The sequence below is a fragment of the Cantharellus anzutake genome (assembly GCF_015039405.1).
Source record: "Cantharellus anzutake strain C23 chromosome Unknown EI90scaffold_3, whole genome shotgun sequence".
In the NCBI taxonomy this organism is placed as follows: Eukaryota; Fungi; Basidiomycota; class Agaricomycetes; order Cantharellales; family Hydnaceae; genus Cantharellus; species Cantharellus anzutake.
The window spans coordinates 1,934,202-1,951,229 of NW_024066953.1; the positions used below are offsets into that span (position 1 = coordinate 1,934,202).

Sequence of the window (17,028 nt, forward strand, 5' to 3'; positions counted from 1 at the left end):
GTATCCTTCTTGTTCGTTATGTTACTCGACAAGTCGTTACACTCATCATGTTTCCATTCCAAATGAAGTACGCGTCTGTACAAGTGAACGAGTTACAATCCCAGTTTTTCACCAGTCTAACTGTCTGAGGACGCATCCGTATGGCGATTTACAACTCGCTATAGTCTCCTATGTGTGTATCACGGAATTCGAGCTGAACGGACATGGGACATCCCGAATTGCGCTACAGAACTTCCACAGATCCCAATACGAATAAAAGAGATGTACCCCGTTTGTGGATGCTGCAGGGGTGCGTGATTCCGTGGTGTACCATTCACCAATGACAACTGATCCTACGTTCCAGTTTGTTGGCACCATTAGTTAGACAATATCATAAGGAGTCCTTCAACAGGTACTGAGTTATCTCTAGGCCGGATCGGCGCTCTGTATTCTCCATTTATTCCTAATGACACCACTAGCAAGACTGGGGGCATCTGAGGGGCCGGTGCTGAGCTTTACTGTGGGTATTCGTTGCCGGTTCATCACTATGCTGCCTTTGATCATTATTGCCTTCAGCTCGTGGATCCAAATGCTTTCGCCCAAGGTGTGGACGTGAGCGTTGCATTCTGGCAGGGGATTGTCGATGCGAGCCACGTGTGCCCCAGTTCCATCACCAGTAATATATCCAAACACCGCCAACTCGTACAACATATCGGGGACCTCTTTCCCGTAACTGCTCCGCCAAACCCTATGCCAACTCCAATATGGGCACAATGGCATGTTATAGCGGGATGGTCTCCGCCCCTTTTGGATTCGTCCGAGGCATCGACCCCCGCTAACAACTACTCAGTCCCAAGTGACCCGCAGTTTTTTTCTCCCTTGGCATTCTTTTTCTTCAAAAACATACCGAGGTACTTGATGGTCTTCTGCTTGCTACGGCATGATATGCACTCGCGCTCAGCTATGACACCCCATGCATTTACAATGTCGTGGATCGATATAACGCTCAGTTGGGGTCCCAGCAGGTAAGACGTTCGAGCAAGCGTATTCGCACTCATACTGACATGCAGTTCCAGGAACTGGTTTGGTAATCTCCGGGTGCCAAGGAGGCGTCGAAGACGCGATCAGCTCAGCCTTGGCTGGTCCCATCTTGCGGGTCTAGTCGAGGTCGGGGCCGTAACGAACACATCACTACAGGACAGCATGCAAACTCCGTAGTTGGATATGTCGAGGACGCCGTTGTAAGTGATGCGAAATATACAATGTCTACTTTCTCCAATGTTTTAATACAGAGCAGGTTATTTCAAGCAGCCCTCGCCCTTTCCACGCTTATCGGTGGGTGACCGTATACAAAAAAATGTCATCCAGGACGTGCAGACGTTGCCACGTACGTGTTCGTTTCATGTATTTTATCGCCCGCAATGCCTCACGCTTGGGAACCTTGTGGCACGTGTGGTAACTGCCCTGTGCGCTATCGTTGGAATCATTCTTATCGCGTTGTCCATGCATCATTTCATGTGGCGGATTGACCAATACCGCACCTTCAGGGACTACGGTTCCAACGCTGGCTTCGTGAATCGTTGCTCCTGAGCGAGTCAGTGATAGGTGGTGAAATCGGAGATTCGGTCGATTCGTTCGATAAGATGAAATGTATTTGTGGGGGAAATCTTGTGTATAAGAATTTGGGTCGCAGGTCCATGCGCAAGTTACGAAGTCCCAAGTTTTGTGTAACATTCTCGATGTTCATAGCGCCTTCATTCTTTGTTGGAACTGTGGGTGGTATCTTGGATATACATGTCATGAGACTGACAGCGCTAACGCGACTTGCTAGCTGGGGAATAAGTGCGGTACGAGGCGTGGGACCGCCAAGAAACCACGACCAGACCGGGTAACATTGCATAGCCGCAAACGCCATCGATCGCTGATATGGCGGTCATGATCGGATTGCAACGTTGACTACGGAAATAGGCATGCGCCGGACTTCCGGGATGAAGGAATGTGTGCGAATGATGCTGGTTATATATGACTACGTGGTACGTCAACGTAATTTGGAGAGGCGCCAGGGTTGCAGTCTAGATAATACGGCCGAGAGTTCTGCATCGTATACATACTTCAGGGATAGCTAGCGGAATGGTCAGGGGTGCACGCATGCATCGCTCGTCGGAAGCCAATTAGGCTAGTCAATCGATGGATTCGACAGTTGTAATGTTTGCTTTAAAAGTGTGACGAAAAGATGCGTCTGGATGCTCAAACATTCCACCTGAAATGGAAAGACCAACAGGGCTATTCACACCACACCACATCGTTACGACGCACAGATCAGGGATGTGTGTGAATTGGAAAGTTAATTCAAGCTCCACGCAAGAGGGGTTGGAACAACCAGGACCAAAATGACCCCGTGCGAATCGACAGAGTCGCACGGCGAAGTTGTTGAAATGTGGTCATCTGCTTTTCGATGGAAATCTTTCCAAGTAGTGGCAATAACAGAGGACTCGGCAAACGCGGATGGAACGATAATAGAGACCAAATTACTTGTTTTCGTTTCACCAACCCTGGTTTTGTGGCATTGGGAATTAAGAAGACTGAGCAAGTCATTTCCTACACGGTGTTAGTCATGAGGGTTCAACTACAAAGAGACGAACCTCCCGGCGGAAGTACTGCACTGTTGATGTCTAAGCGAGTTGATCAAGGTCTGGACTCGATGAGCCAAAATAAATATAGACCCTTCAAGATATGGAATGATCTGCCCTTCCACTAGTCTGGTGTTTAAATAACGACCACAGATTACGGTTAGAAGGGTCTCCCGAATGGGCCCCGTCGAGTAGGCGTGCGAGATCATTGGAGTAAACAATGAATGGAACAAGGGTAAGAACAGAATCGTGACCAGTTTCGGTTGTGTCAAGACTGAGCAAAACGGGCTTGGAGAGAATCTGAGAAAGCAGTTGAGTGTGTGTGTATGTGTGGCAGTGCGGCTATCCCGGCTCTTTACACTGTACATGAGGGATCTGGTCGGGTGTGTAAGATCTTCTGGTTGGGTAGAGTCGGGACGGGTTAGGTGTCGGGTTGCTTCTATTTCTGCTCCGATTGCGTCCATCATGGTCCCCTCCGTTCCTCGGCTGATCACTGTCCTCAGCGCACGATGGGGTTGTTGTTGTTGTTGTTTATTCTGGATATTTATCCTGCAAACTTTAGGCTGCTCGTGAGAGCGCCGAGGGCAGGGGTTGGAATAAATACACGAAAATAAAGTGAGAAAATAATAATCTAAGTCCGATTCGAGTGCTCTCATGCGTTCTGACGAGGTTAACTCCGAATGCTGCTCCGCTTTTGAGTTGTCGCGTTGTGCTGGCCGGTTTTGGGTGACGGTGTCGAAAAATGGGATGGGTTTCGCCGTACAGCGATGTCATAACTCGGTTCGTGTCGGTTTCTCCTATTATGTCTCTCTTTGCTTCTCATATGCTCCACTCGCCGCCAGAAATCCCGCTATTCTGTCCATTCCTTTCTCCTCCCCCAGGAGGTCGTCCAGGATCAGTTCACCTTCATCGTCTGGTAGCAGGCTTCGGTAGTGGTCGTATTTCGGACACTCGAGGAGTATGTGTTTCTCGTTTCTACGGTTTCCCCGCAGGTGCAACTGGGGTCCTCTGTCGGGAGGAAGCGGTTGTAATATTGTCCGATGAACGCGTGGCCTGTGCGTAATTGTACTAGGCGGCTAAAGGTTTTGCGAGAGCGAGCTTTGAAGCGCTTCGTTGGTCGGAGATGCGGTTCTATGCGGTTGCAGCTGCGGTATTCTGACGCTTTCTGCTGTATAGGGTCTGTGTTCCAGCGGGAGATCCACTGGTCTTTGAATTGTCTTTTGTTTTGATTGCGCATGAATGCCGCTGAGGAGGTGTGTGGGTAGACGGATGGCAGGTTGGATCCTTATTTGGCCAATGTGTCTGCACGTTCGTTCCCTTTGATGTCTTCATGGCCTGGCACCCAACTGATTATTATGTTGCAGAGGGGCCGTTCGGCTAGAAGGTTGGATATGTTTTTGCGGAAGCGTAACGATTGTTCGATGTCTAGTCCCGGGGATGTGGCCATGATGCGTTGGAGGGCCCCGGTGTTGTCGGCGAAGATTAGGATGGTGAGTCTGTCTTCTATTGGGAAGTGTTCGTCCAGCCATGCTTTCAGGTGAACTGATCCTTGGGCGAGTCCTTCCATTTCTGCGTCGTACACTTCCACTCTAGGTCCAGTTCCCCCTTTCCCCTCGAGTATGACATTCGCGCTGTGGTAGGCTGCAAACCCGTACCCCGTTTTTCGGATGCCCTGGTCATACGCGAGTGATCCGTCAGTATAGAGTAATACGTCGGTCTTCCATCTTTTCAAACCGTGTTTGTGTTCTTTCGCCCAAGACTTTTTGGCTGATTCTCCTGGTTCGTTGTTTGGTATTTCTATTTTTACTCTTCCTTCTAGGTCGTCTACTGTGTTTGTCCATGGTGGTTCGGGCCATAGCATCGTTGGTTCCATTTCTGTTTCGGTTTCTTTTGACATTCTCCAAATTTGGGTGCTATTTTGGTCTTTTTCTTTTCTTTTGTTTCTTTTCTCTACGTTTTTTAGGTTTCTTCTTTTGGGGTGTGGTATGGGAATGGGGGGGGTGTTCGAATCTGAGGGTATGAGGATCTGTTTTTCGGCGGGTATGCGGGATATGATTGGGTTGTTGGTATCGAGTCTGGCGAATCGTAGGGTGGCGTGGCGAACTATGAAGTCTAGGGTGATGTCTATGGGGGGGATGCTGCATTCTATTTCCAAGGCGTATTTTGGGGTAGTGCGAAAGGCTCCTGAGATGTGTCGGAGTGCTATGTTTTGGACTCGGGTTAGTAACTGTGTGTGAGATTTCTTGTTACGCCACCAGGTTGGGGCCCCATATGTCATCATGGGGACAATGGCCCCTAGGTATATTAGTCGTCTCTGTGTCTGGTGCATCCCACTAATCGAGTTTCCCAAGATGGTCAGCGCATTGGCTGCCTTGGCTGCTTTGGCGCATGCTTTGCGTACGTGTGGGGTGAATGATAGTTTGGTATCCCATGTGATGCCAAGCCATTTAATTTCTTTCGTGTGTTTGATGGTGAAGCTAGGGCGGTTGTTTCGTGCCGGAATGGGCAAATCTAGGTGAGGCTGTTTGGAGTGAGTGAAGTGGATGAGTCCTGTTTTGGATGAGTCGAGCGATAGGCCTCTTTCTCTGACCCATTTTTCTGCCGCAAGGTATGAGTATCTCACTAGTTTTACGTTAGTATCTATCGTTTTGGAGATAATGAGAATGTTGCCGTCATCCACATATAGGATCGTGTTCGATTGTTTTGGGGAATCTGATAAAATTGCGCTCTTGGTTCTTGTTGGGAGGTTTTCCTCCTCTGTGGCTGCGTTTATTGTGTTCACCAGCGGTGCTGAGAAGTAGGCTGCTAGGACCGGTGAGACACAGCTGCCTTGGGGGATGCCTGTTAGTGTCAGTTTCATCTCGTCTTGGATGCCATCTAGAATAAGAGCTGTGCGGCGATCACTTAAGAAAGATGCTACCCATTTGACTATGGGTAAGGGGATATGCTTATCCCGCAGGGTGTTGAGGAGGTGGGGGTGTCAAAGAATCCTGTAATGTCAAAGGTGAGTGATGTGGCTACCAGTTTATGATTGAGTGCGGCCTCGATGTCATGAACTACTGTGAGGGTGGCATCATCTGCCGATCTTCCCTTCATCCCACCGAACTGGTTTGTGGGCAGTAATTCATGTTTGCTGGCATAGAATGATAAGCGATTAGCTATTATTCTTTCGATTACCTTTCCTAGAACTTCGAGGAGTTGTATGGGCCTGTATGACCGTGGGTGTGTGTAGTCCGGTTTGTTGGGTTTGCGGATGGTGATGACAAGGGCATCATGGAATTGGGCCGGGTGATATCCAGTCTCAACTGCTGCTTGAATGATTGCTGTGATTTCTTTCTCCACTGCATTCCAGGCTGTCTTGTATGCGATGCCGCTCAGTTCACTGGGCCTGGGGCATTGAAAGATGCTGCTTTGAATAAGGTGCGTTTGATTTCACCCTTCGTTATTGGGTTCCATGGGATGTCGTCTTCCATGTGTTCAAAGTTCGTCCTGGGCGGGTTATGGATGTTCGGCGGTCGGGGGAGGAGATGGGTGCGGAGGGTATCAACTTTATCTTGGTGGGTGATGGCTGGGGGAGGTCGTCGCCTCGGCCTATATGTGGGGTGAGGTAGTTTTGGGCCCCAGTGCTCCATCGCACCAGGGGCCAGAAGTTAGAGTTGTTAGTGTTTTTTGCGATTTCAGTATAGAAGGACTTTTTTGTCTTTCTGAATAGCCTTTTGAACCTTGCTATAGTGTGTTTCATGCTGTTCCTCGTTTGTTCGGTTATAATACCTGTTGCTGATTTTTCTACCCGGGCTAGTTCTCTGGTGTTCACGATATTCATCCTGGCAATGGTTAGTTCAATGGTCCAGAAGGGTTTGGCCCATTTAGACGGTTTTCTTCTTGGGCAGTTTTCTTCCGCTGCCTTTAGTATGTAGTCTTGCAGTTTTTCAACAGCTGTGTCAATTTGCGCGTGGGTTGGGGGTTGGTTTCGCCAGTTGAGGACCTGGTGGAACGTATGTCGGTATTCTTCGGTGTCGGGGTTGAGGCTTCTCTCAATAGACTTGATGAAGTTCATGTTGAAATCCTTGTTTTCTTGGTACGCTGTGGACTGTCCATTGAGTCCGTCGGACTATACATCTTGCGCACGGGCATTTCCATGAAGGATTGCCCGATGCTTCTACTTTTGGCATCCATGTTGATGAACGCAGTCGAGGATGGCTTAAAAGCCACCTCGCGCGATTTTTCTCTTTCCTCTCTCCTCAGTTCACATCTTTGGAACTGAGGTGAGACTCCTTTTTTCATCACTTGGAATATTGTCTAATCTTGTACATATTTCCTAGCGCTAATTCGCGACTAGGTAATGACTAATAATACTTAGTTCACATCTTTGGAACTGAGCGCTAATTCGCGACTAGTTCATAATTCCAATAGTTCATTTGGTCTAGTTTTCTCCACATGAATTTTTGCGGGTCGGTCGGAGTTGCTGCCTGGTTTTCATCTAGTTTCAGTTGGAAGGTTGTTGTGAAGTGTCAGGGCACATACCCTGACTTAGCCCGGACCCGGACCCGCGTCCGGACCTGCTCCACTTCCCGCGCCGCACGCTCCGTGCGCCGCATGATCCGACCCCAGATCCCACCTCATGTGACTTCCGGGTATCCCCGGAAGTTTTCGCCATATTGGGGCCACTGTGGGAAAGTGAGAAGTTAACCTTCTTCTCACTTTCTTGTTGGAGGAACCGTGTGCTATGGGAGGCCGGACGAGTTTTCGTACAGCCACATTCCCACATCCGAGCGAGGAACTCGCCTGGACAGCCACATTCCCGCGGTAGCATGACTACTTGGTCACAACACCTTTTCTTCTTACTTATTTTGGTTACTTCGGACTTATCCGCGAAGTCCACAAACTATATTCAATCTTTTGAATTAGTTTCCCTTTTCCTCAGTTCTCGCGCATATAGTGAGACTGAGGTTAGTTATCTTTCTTTCTTTCTTATATCTTATAACTCATTGTATATTACCTTATAGCTTTACTACTAGGTAATATAATAGTTCTCGCGCATATTGCTTGAGACTGAGCTATCTACTAGAGCAAGCGGTTATTCCGTTATTTCTTACCCACAGTAGGCAAGTGTATCTACTTGCCCCTTTGTTTATATCACTTTCTTACCCACAGTAGTTATGCCCTGAGATGGGCTGTGTTTACAGGCTAGACTGTGGACTGTAGAGAGGGGTCATGGGGACCCAGGGTCCATCCCTGACAGCTCTGTCAGAGTCCATGCGTCAGTTCACACGTAAGGATCTCCCCGGGAAACTAGTCATTGTAAAAGCTGGGGAGCCAACCCAGCCGGTGATAAGGCCTTATATACATAAGTCCCACAACTCATAAGAGCGTGGCTACATTGGGAATACATGGTAGCCGATAGAGAAGCAACATGAGATAGGGAAATAGATCATGCAGATAAGGGGGCAATAATGGGTAAGGGATGATGCGATAGCGGAAATAGCGCATTGAATACAACCTGCATTCTAACTACAGCAAATCACACGCAGATATCGACTTACGGGTACTCAACCTATCCAGATAGGGGTCCGGGCTGGCCGGATAACCATCCATGCCCTGACACGAAGTGGTCGGATCCGCAGTTGATCGTGGGGTCAATTGTCCAGTGGCTAATGATGTCATGGTGTCAGGGCATACACCCTGACCTAGCCCATACCCACATCCACACCCGCACTCGCACCCGCACCCACAACTGCACCCAGCTGTTGCACTCCCCGCGCGCGCCCTGTGCCGGACACTCAGTGCGGCCGGATGGCCCGGACCTTGGGTCTCGGGTCTCATGTGACTTCTGGATATCTCCGGAAGTTTTCGATGTATTGTGGCCACTGTGGGAAGATGAGAAGTTAACTTCCTTCTCATCTCTGACCCACAGTAGGATTGTGCCCTGGATAGGGCTGGCCAGACCTGAGGCTGTGGGCCCTAGGGGAGGGTCATGGGGACCCGGGAGTCATCCCCTGACACATGGTGAGTGGCTGCATTGTTGGCAAAGTGTCAGGGCACACCTGCCTGACCCCACTCCACCCGGTCCGACCCCACCTGATCCCACTATCCTCACCTGCTGCCCCCATCCTCCCCCACCCTTTCTCTCCTTCTCCCTTTCCCTTTTCCTTCTCCTTCTTCTTTCCTTTCTTTCTCCTTCTTTCCTTTTCTACTACATGGATGACTTGCTTGCTCGATGTACCATTAACCAGGCTGCACAACACGCCCGGACCCGGACACACCGGGTGATGCCCTACACACCGGATGTGCCTGAGACCTCTTACGGAGATACCTGGGTGGACACGACTGTGCGTGTAGATGACGTGGCGCTCCCCACGTGACCTCCAATCGCATGTACATAAACACAGCCTAAGTGGGAACTGAGAAGCAACCTTCTTCTCACACTTCCCACTTTAGTCTAAGTGGCCACGGACCCTTGCCTGCTTCGGGCCCGTTGTTACACACGCCCGCGCTGCACCCTATCGGGCCCTCAGCCCCGGGCAATATACCCAGACGCTCTCGACCCCGGGTCGGTCCCTGACAGTGTTCCAGTCCCCTGTCAGGATTGTGGGGGTCAGCAGGTCGAGGGAGGTGGCACACAGGATGTTGTTGGAATAACCATCAGGGATGGAGTAACCTCCCTGGCATAACAGGTGAGTAGTGTATGGATGCACACTAGAGGTCCTGGGTTCGATACCAGGCTTGTCCATTTTATGTCATTTGTCCAGTCACCTGGTTTACCTCAGTTGAATTCATGACATAAGTCTATAGCGCTAGCAGTGTTGAATTTCTTCAGATGTCTATTGAGTGGGCACCCATGTCTTGTAAGCATTGGTTGTATATGTTGTATAGGCGGGTGGTTGTGTTACTGCTTTGTGTTGTTATGTCTAGTATCTGTATGTCAAGGTGGTTTAGTATGTCTGTTCTGGGTGTGATGATGATACCTGAGTGTCCATCCTGTTATGTTACATGATAGCCATGTGTTGTTGGGGCGGCCCCACCAGGGTTCCTGTATTAGTATGATATCAAATCTAATGTTAGGGTGAGTGGATGCGACATGTAGAGCTGAGGTGTGAATGATTGGAGACCTCGCTACGTTGAGGCTGAATATGTTGATATGGGAGGGCCTGTTCTTCATTGGGCATTAGGGTTGCTTGGTGGGTCATTTTCTGCTGTGGCGGGTTCAGGCTGGGCAGGGGAGGTATTGGGGTGTTCAGTCAGATTGCTGGAGGTTGTGGTCTTTCGTCTGTGAACTTTAATGGTTAGTTTTGGAAGGGGGATACCCATCTTCTTCATATACACCATGCAGTTCCTGCTGTTGTGTTCGTGATCCTTGCCGCAGTTAACACATTTTAATGGGGCATCTTCTGGATGTTCACTTGTCGAGTGATTTTCATCTGCGCATTTGAGACATTTCGGTTTGTTGCAGTCCATTGTTGTCAGGGCATCCCCCGACATGCCCTGCCCGATCCCCGCTCCGCTTCCCCGCTCCCCCCTCCTCTCCCTCTCCCTCTCTTCCTTCCTTTCTTTCCTTCTTTCTTTCTTTCTTTCTCTTACATGGACCACCTTTCCCGCTGCTCAATGTATCACCAGCACGCATGCCCATTTCCCCTCCTGTATCTTACCACCCCTACATCGCCGCCACCGCTGCTGCACTCGCCCTGCACCCACAGCGGGCCCTCTCGGGATCTCCTGCAGAGGCACCCAGAGAGCCGTGGCTGTGTGCGAGGGTGATGTGGTGCACCCCACATGATCGATCCCACATGTATATAATAACAGCTGGAGTGGGAACTGAAGAAGTAGCCTTCTTCTCACATTTCCACTTCAGACTAAGTTGTTACAAAAATGGGGCCGGAAGCGCCCATTTTCGTCCGTTCTGGCGCAGGAATAGGGAAAGGGGTTGGACATAATGGTTTACAGGTGGTTTCATAGATGGTTTGACATGTTGTTGAACAGGTAGTGTGGCAGTGGGTTTTTGTTGATTATTGATTGGATAAACTATATTACTATATAAATCACATGATACAGAACCCATAAGAGTCTAAAATGGGAAATTCCCATTTCCATAACATAAGTGGTCGGGGACGCTGTAACAGGGAATTTATCCCAACGTCACACAGGCTCACAGGGGGGACAGTAATCTCCTGCCTGCCTCTCTCAATCTCACCAAAGGTCCTTGTGATACGGTGTTGTATAGTTGTGGCTGTGCAGTCACGGGACTACCCCAACTACACTCGCCAATGTATGTACATGAAAGAATGAAAGAGCACTGTTTTGTAGTGCAAGGGTTTATCCCTGCAACAACGCTCACCCCGCAACGGGATTGCCGCTACGCACAGCCGCTATTCGTCCCACCGAGTCCTGCACACCAGGACCTCGCCGCTTTCGGAGCTGTCCCTGACAGTTGTGCGATGGTTCAGTGACCCACATAGGTTGCAGTAGAAGGCCTTTCTTCTTTCTTCAAATCTTGAGGTTGTGCAGTGGTTGCCTAGACAGAAGAAGCAGCCAGCTTCAAGGAATCTTTGAGCCTTTTCATGTGCCTCATATGTGAAGACCAGTGTTGAGTTTTCTTTATTGCGAGATTTTACTAGCCAAGTGGGCTCCCTGTCTGGGGAGTATAGTTCGTCCCAGTCGCGGTAGTTATTACGCAGGGTTGAGAGAATTGCTTCCGGTGTATAGTTGGCTTTGAGTTGGTGTGCATCGGGACATTGTCAAGTTTGACTTTGTAGAGTTGTTTGTCAGGAAATCCTTGGAATTGGTCTATGGTGTTGTTTGGGTCTAGGATCTCCATTATCTTGGAGGTGTACCCCAGTAGGTTGGTCGCTATCGTTTGTCCTGCACCGGTGATCACTATATTGTTAGTAGTGGTCATTGCGATGTCCATAATACTTAGGTTGTGGTCTAAGCTGGCTCTCCAGAGTGACTTGTTGATGGCATGTATTGTCTCTGGGCCAAATTTTCGGTTTTCCATCGGGAGTTTCTGTCTGGATGAGATGATTAGTCGAGCTGGGTGGTTTCTGTCTGATGGTTGCATGGGGGCATGGGGTGGGGGGACAGGTCTTTTTGTGTGTTTTTTATACGAAGGGACATTACCGTTATTCCGGGTTACTTGTGCATATGTCCTTGATGGTTTGGTCGCTTGGGTAGATGCTATATCCATAGGGAACTCTTGTTGGTTGTCCAGAGGGTAGTTTTCCGGGCTGGTCACAGTTGTGTTTTGGGTTGGTGCAGGGGTTGGTGTGGTGGTTCTCACTGTTTCCAGTTATTTTACTAGGGACGCATTTGTGTCGGTGAGTTGTTTTGCAATGGCTATTGCATCGGTGTAACGGGTCTATCAATCTAGACTCGTGGCTCAGGTCTGGGGGGGGGTAGGTCTCTCTCTAGTGTCAGACAGATGTAGTGGGGTCCTTGGGTACGGTGCTGATAACCCTCTCTAACTACTATCTGTACAGTTGTCATGGAAGAGTCCGATACAAATATAAAAGGAAAGTCACATGCGTGAATGAATGAAAATAGTAAGGAAAATAAAGAAAATGTCAGATCTCCTCAACCAATCCACCAAATCCGACGATCTTGGACTCGTCAGAACCACCTCCACAGTCTCTACAACTCCTACTATTACCACAACTCACCAATCCTAGTCCCTGATGCAGTAGGGGGTGAAATGTGTGATAAGGGTTGGTTTGACCTGCACGGACTTGTCCCCACAACATCGGCTAGGGCTTTCTGGGATTCAGCGTCACAGTTCAGGGCAGGAGTGATGTTGAGGTCTGTTAGTAGGGTGGCTAGTTTAGTTTTGGTTGCATTTGGGAGGCCCTCTTTTTTGTACTCATCGGTGATGTCTTGGTATTTGTGTGCATGGCTTACTATGTTGTCGAGGAGGCAGTCAACAGTTTTGATGTACCTTTGGTGTCTTTCGCTTGGGGTTGCATCTTCTGCATCCCAGCTTATGTTGGTGTGGGTTCTGTATGCCACCCTTGGGGTGGCTGGTGAGGAGTTTGGGGAGTTGTCAGGAGAGAATATTCTTTTTCTCTTCTTGGGCGTGGATGGGACTGCAGGCGGGTCAGGGCTGTGGCTTGTTCTCCCCGGCGACACGCTTCGGGAGCGAGGCCCTTCTGGCAGAAGGGTCAGTGTCTGGTTCATGTAGCGACTTACCTTGGAATTTTTTGTTTTGTTCTGGTTGGGTGGCCAAGCGTAGCTTTCGCGGGCGTTGTGCCTGAAGGTTTGTAGGGAGGGCGGTGCCTTCCAATGGTTGATGATTGGTGCCTGCAGGGAACAGCCTCAGCTGTATCTATGAGCGTCTAAAATGCGAACACGCGTTTCCGAGCACGATGGGGTTGCTGCTTGTGGGGTCGGTCGCACGGGACCTCTTTAGAAATTCGGCTCCTTTCAATGGAGTTGAGTAAACCACAACTCCGCCGCATGAGAACGAAATCTGAATTGTTTGGTCAGAACACGTGATGTAGCAAATTGAAATTTGACAGCTCCAAGCGCCCAGGATTCACTCGTTGTGGTTAATGGCGATGATATGGTCTGGAGCATTTCGCTCTATCGTAAATCTTGGCATCCATCTATGATTATGGAAGACGGTGCTCACCTTCACGAACTAAAACTTGTAACTGAGAACTGAGGGCGGCGGTGCCTCCTTTTTCTGGACTTGGAGTCGCGTCTTTGTTGTGTGTGGACCGTAACCGGACTTGATCCCGTAAGCGGTAGTCGCCAAAGTCACCAGTTTGTTATTTCGCGGGAAACAAGTAAATCCGCCAGTTGGGGGCGGCTCCATATGTGCTTCAAGTTGAAGTCAAGATGCGGCTCTCACCCATGTGCACCCTTGGCACTTGCCCTCTTCGCTCATGTGTTCCCATGGGCCCTTCAGTTCCTATTGAACTTGGTGGTCCCAAAATGCTCTTCGAAAATCCCGGAGGACTCTTTCTGTCCAAATGCGTAAATCGCCAGGGTTAGGGAGACCTGAAGGAATAAATGGTCATTGTATTGAAACTCGCAATGAGAAGCCCCTTTACAGCAGGCAACCTGGTTTCTGTTGGTGTAATGCTTCCCATGCCAACCCTTCCTGGGCGCCCTGACCCCCCCTCCCTTCGTAGTTTTATCGGCGTTTCGGCTGTCACCTGCTCCTTTACTTTGTTCAATAAACCGCCATAACGGTACCCGGGCATTTCCTTAGCTGGGAGAAGCCGCAAAGGATTCATGTCGCCAGCCAACTTGGATCATTCCAGCGATACACTTCCTCACACATCCATTGCGCACGCATATCTAACCTGATTCGACCTCAATACTATGTGTTCTCATCTGATCCATCTAGCCCACAGTCGTGGTTTTGCACCTCGTGCAAACTTGTCTTTACTCTGCCAAGGTTAATCGTTCCGTTCCCCCACTTCGGCCAAAAACCATTCTTCCACATTGTCCTCGGTGGCAATCATGTTCCGAAACTGTGAGTTTGTTCTTCTTCCCAAAGTATCGTGTAACAACATACATCAAACACAATATCAAAAATTCAACGAGGAAGCTGAGGAAAATCCATCGCGTTTAGTTCAGGACTCAGATATAAGGGTCGCGATACCCGACTGCCTATCCATTCACTCTTTCCCTTTCCCCCCATCTCTGCCCCCCTCCTTCATCTCTTCCTTCATCTTCGTCTTCTTGCTATCTTGTGATATTCTAATCATCATAAATTCTGGTTGCTCTCTTGAATACCCCCCATCCTTGCATGGACAGGGCCAAAACGCTGCCTGGTGAGTTTTACAGCCACCTGAAATTGTCCCTCCCTGATTCTGCAGTCACCCCTTGGTTTTTTCCGTTACTGCTAGCTGTCTCTCCGGAACTTGTTCTCTTCCCTAGTTTAATGACTTTGCGGTCGTCCGAGGGAGCGTTCTTCTGACTGTCGAGGAATATCCCTACCCCACGCCGAATCCGTGAAGGTGAGAATCACCTGGTTCAATCTTTCATTCGCAACTGGTTTACTGATCGGCCATCGAGCAAGTGAATTTGGGCGTATCAATTGCATACGAAATTGTGACACCACGACTGATTTATTCTCACTTACTGCCATAGTGGCAGGGAGCAGCGTGGCTCACACCCACCGTATGTGCAGAACCTAAGAAGAAGTCCATGCCAACATCCTACACCCACCAGATCTTACAACTCGTAGCTTTGTGTTCTGTTTTTGAACATATTAAGGCCTGATAGTAACCTCAAGGATCGGTTGCATTGTCTTTCACGTCGAAGGGAATGACATGAGTACATAACTCTTTCTGATTGATCACGTCCGCGGAGTTAGGGTCATGCTTTCAAGTATTTCCCTAGACCGATTCATTACTTACATTTGACCCAGCGCGGTGAAAGTAAACCCGCCGGTTTTTCGATACCGCTGCCATTTATTTCATTTGACCACTGCGTTATCATTTGATCTGGGACCACGCATCCTGCGCAGCATAGCCAAACACTACGCGCACAATAATGTAATAACCTGATGTGGCTCGGAGAGGCTGTTCGTCCACATGAGAGGGTCCCAACTTTGAGTTCACGACACACTGAATGCAGTATTTCCCAAGCCCCTCCTGTCAATCGCCAGTTGACATATCATGCATATCAAACCGTAGATCCCGATCGGAAACACCTCCTCAGGACTCCAGCACGCCTCGCATATATTCGATGAGGTCAGTTCGGTAACTACTAAGATTCTCGCGGCCCGGCACTATCCTTCTTGAAGGCTTGAGCAATGGCAAATTTAATCCGCTCAGCCAAGTCTGGCAGTGACTGGGGAGAGAATGAACTCTATGCTTTCAATATTGGAATAGCCAATGAAGACGCATATGAGTTCTTTGGGCACCCCCTTCCAGACCAACTCGATGTCTCACCGGTAATCTTGAGCAACATTGATGAACCGCCCGACGCAACCAAGGCAGACATCGATTTTTTCGCGTATTTGGAGGATGCCATTGCCATTCCTCCCAATGAAGAGTCTTTCGTGGATGATTTCGCATCTATCGTTCTTAAATTGATGGGATATGACTCTGGTCGCCGTATCATTCACCAACAGAAAGAACTCTCTTTTGAGATGTGCGGACAGCGGGTGTCTGCCAAGACGGATGTTTGTGTTATGGAACGTGGAGCCGCGAGGTATTTATTGCTTGTACAGGAGGACAAAGTACATGATGTCCAGCCATGTCGTTTTCAGCGTCTAAATCAACCCAATAGCGCCATTTATCCAGCGTCAACCCAGAACCTCAGCTTGTGGCCGAAGCTGTTGCCGCGTTTTATCAGAATAACAAAGGACGAGAACGCATAGGTCTTGCCACAATTGCACATGCTGTGATTCCCGGCATCACGATGATCGGAAGCGCCCCAACTTTCTTTAAGATTCCTGTCTCAGAAGCCCTGGTCAAGGCAATTGTGACCGGCCAGTACCCTGCATTCGCTACGACTGTGCAGAGACTTGTGCCTCCTGTCCCAGATCGTTTGAACTATATGATTCAAGGCATGAAGCCCTTGGAGAATCGCCGTGTCGTTTTTCAGTGTTTCCAAGCTTTCAAAGCATTGGTGTGTCAACTTGCTGGCTCTGTAGCTTGCACTAAGGATTTTTTCTGGGCCTTTAGCTTCACTAAAGCAATCAACGTACCACTTCTCCAATCACTCGTGAACTCTCTTTGGATCGGATGAGTGTGTAGTATTACGAGGCTTGTTGGCTGAGTCAGAACAAAGCGTGTGCTCTCCACAATAGAATTCTGTAACATTGAAGACGTTGCTACTATACATTTTACCTGCCCTTTGTTGAACCCCGTTGCATTCTCCGAGCCGGTTTTCTATGTCTAAACCGATGAGCTCTGTTCCAGTTTACAACACTGTCCAGAAATGTATGCCATCGGTCGGCTGTCATGCGTCACATCGGCCTTGCAGCCCTCGGATTGGGAGGCATCTGGCATGAGCCAGTTGAGATCCTTGACAATGGTACTGAACAGATGGCTATCCTTACCCCAGGCTTCCTAACTCCCCTGAACACTCACGGCTACTGCCCCCCCAGTTTTGAATGTACGGTCCGCGAACCGCCAGTGGCGTCGGGCTGCAACTTCTAATGCATGTGACAGCATCAACATTTTGGGACAGTATGGTACCTTTCTCTGTATGATCACAGCCTGAAGGGAAGCCATCAGAGAGCAAGGGGTGCTTTGAGTGCAGGAGAGAGAGCCCCAGGACATCAGGGTAGAAAGGGTGAGTTTGAGAGTAACTTCAGAAAAACATCTTGTGGAGGTGTTATAGAAATGCATCAGCAAAAAATTGTTATGCTCCTGAGTGCTCCAGAGTATGGAGAGCACCAGGAGAATCAGGAGGAGATTGGCTGGTCCAGTGTAAGGTCGGTGTAGGTGCCGACCTTGGTGCCTCT

The 17,028-nt window shown here is 49.2% G+C and overlaps 4 protein-coding genes across 4 annotated transcripts; 3 read left to right on the plus strand and 1 right to left on the minus strand.

Moving 5' to 3' along the window:
• Positions 1-622: 622 nt before the first annotated feature.
• On the plus strand, positions 623-1,740 carry EI90DRAFT_3032695 (uncharacterized protein; the record flags this gene model as incomplete). The annotated part of the gene is made up of 6 exons (XM_039058410.1): positions 623-633; positions 657-1,004; positions 1,056-1,155; positions 1,182-1,220; positions 1,272-1,366; positions 1,527-1,740. 5 exons carry the CDS (start codon positions 623-625, stop codon positions 1,320-1,322), a joined length of 549 nt encoding a protein of 182 aa, XP_038922912.1. The 3' UTR covers positions 1,323-1,366; positions 1,527-1,740.
• A 581-nt stretch (positions 1,741-2,321) lies between these two features.
• On the minus strand, positions 2,322-3,181 carry EI90DRAFT_3032702 (uncharacterized protein). Its single transcript, XM_039058411.1, has one exon. The coding sequence runs from the start codon at positions 3,074-3,076 to the stop codon at positions 2,606-2,608; it is 471 nt and encodes a 156-aa protein (XP_038922913.1). The 5' UTR covers positions 3,077-3,181; the 3' UTR covers positions 2,322-2,605.
• An 8,840-nt stretch (positions 3,182-12,021) lies between these two features.
• EI90DRAFT_1325234 (uncharacterized protein) lies at positions 12,022-13,097 on the plus strand. Its single transcript, XM_039051668.1, has one exon. It carries the CDS (start codon positions 12,133-12,135, stop codon positions 12,775-12,777), a length of 645 nt encoding a protein of 214 aa, XP_038922914.1. The 5' UTR covers positions 12,022-12,132; the 3' UTR covers positions 12,778-13,097.
• A 2,214-nt stretch (positions 13,098-15,311) lies between these two features.
• EI90DRAFT_1325241 (uncharacterized protein) lies at positions 15,312-16,387 on the plus strand. The gene is made up of 3 exons (XM_039051669.1): positions 15,312-15,795; positions 15,846-16,187; positions 16,244-16,387. Exons 1-3 carry the CDS (start codon positions 15,367-15,369, stop codon positions 16,250-16,252), a joined length of 780 nt encoding a protein of 259 aa, XP_038922915.1. The 5' UTR covers positions 15,312-15,366; the 3' UTR covers positions 16,253-16,387.
• Positions 16,388-17,028: the final 641 nt, after the last annotated feature.

What these genes read in the sequence shown, in the direction of transcription:
- EI90DRAFT_3032702 (XM_039058411.1), bottom strand. Translation starts at nt 3,076, where the DNA reads ATGATGGACGCAATCGGAGCAGAAATAGAAGCAACCCGACACCTAACC.
- EI90DRAFT_1325234 (XM_039051668.1), top strand. Translation starts at nt 12,133, where the DNA reads ATGAATGAAAATAGTAAGGAAAATAAAGAAAATGTCAGATCTCCTCAA.
- EI90DRAFT_1325241 (XM_039051669.1), top strand. Translation starts at nt 15,367, where the DNA reads ATGGCAAATTTAATCCGCTCAGCCAAGTCTGGCAGTGACTGGGGAGAG. An exon ending in TGCTTGTACAGGAGGACAAA is followed by an intron (nt 15,796 to 15,845) that starts GTACATGATGTC and finishes TCAACCCAATAG; the next exon opens with CGCCATTTATCCAGCGTCAA.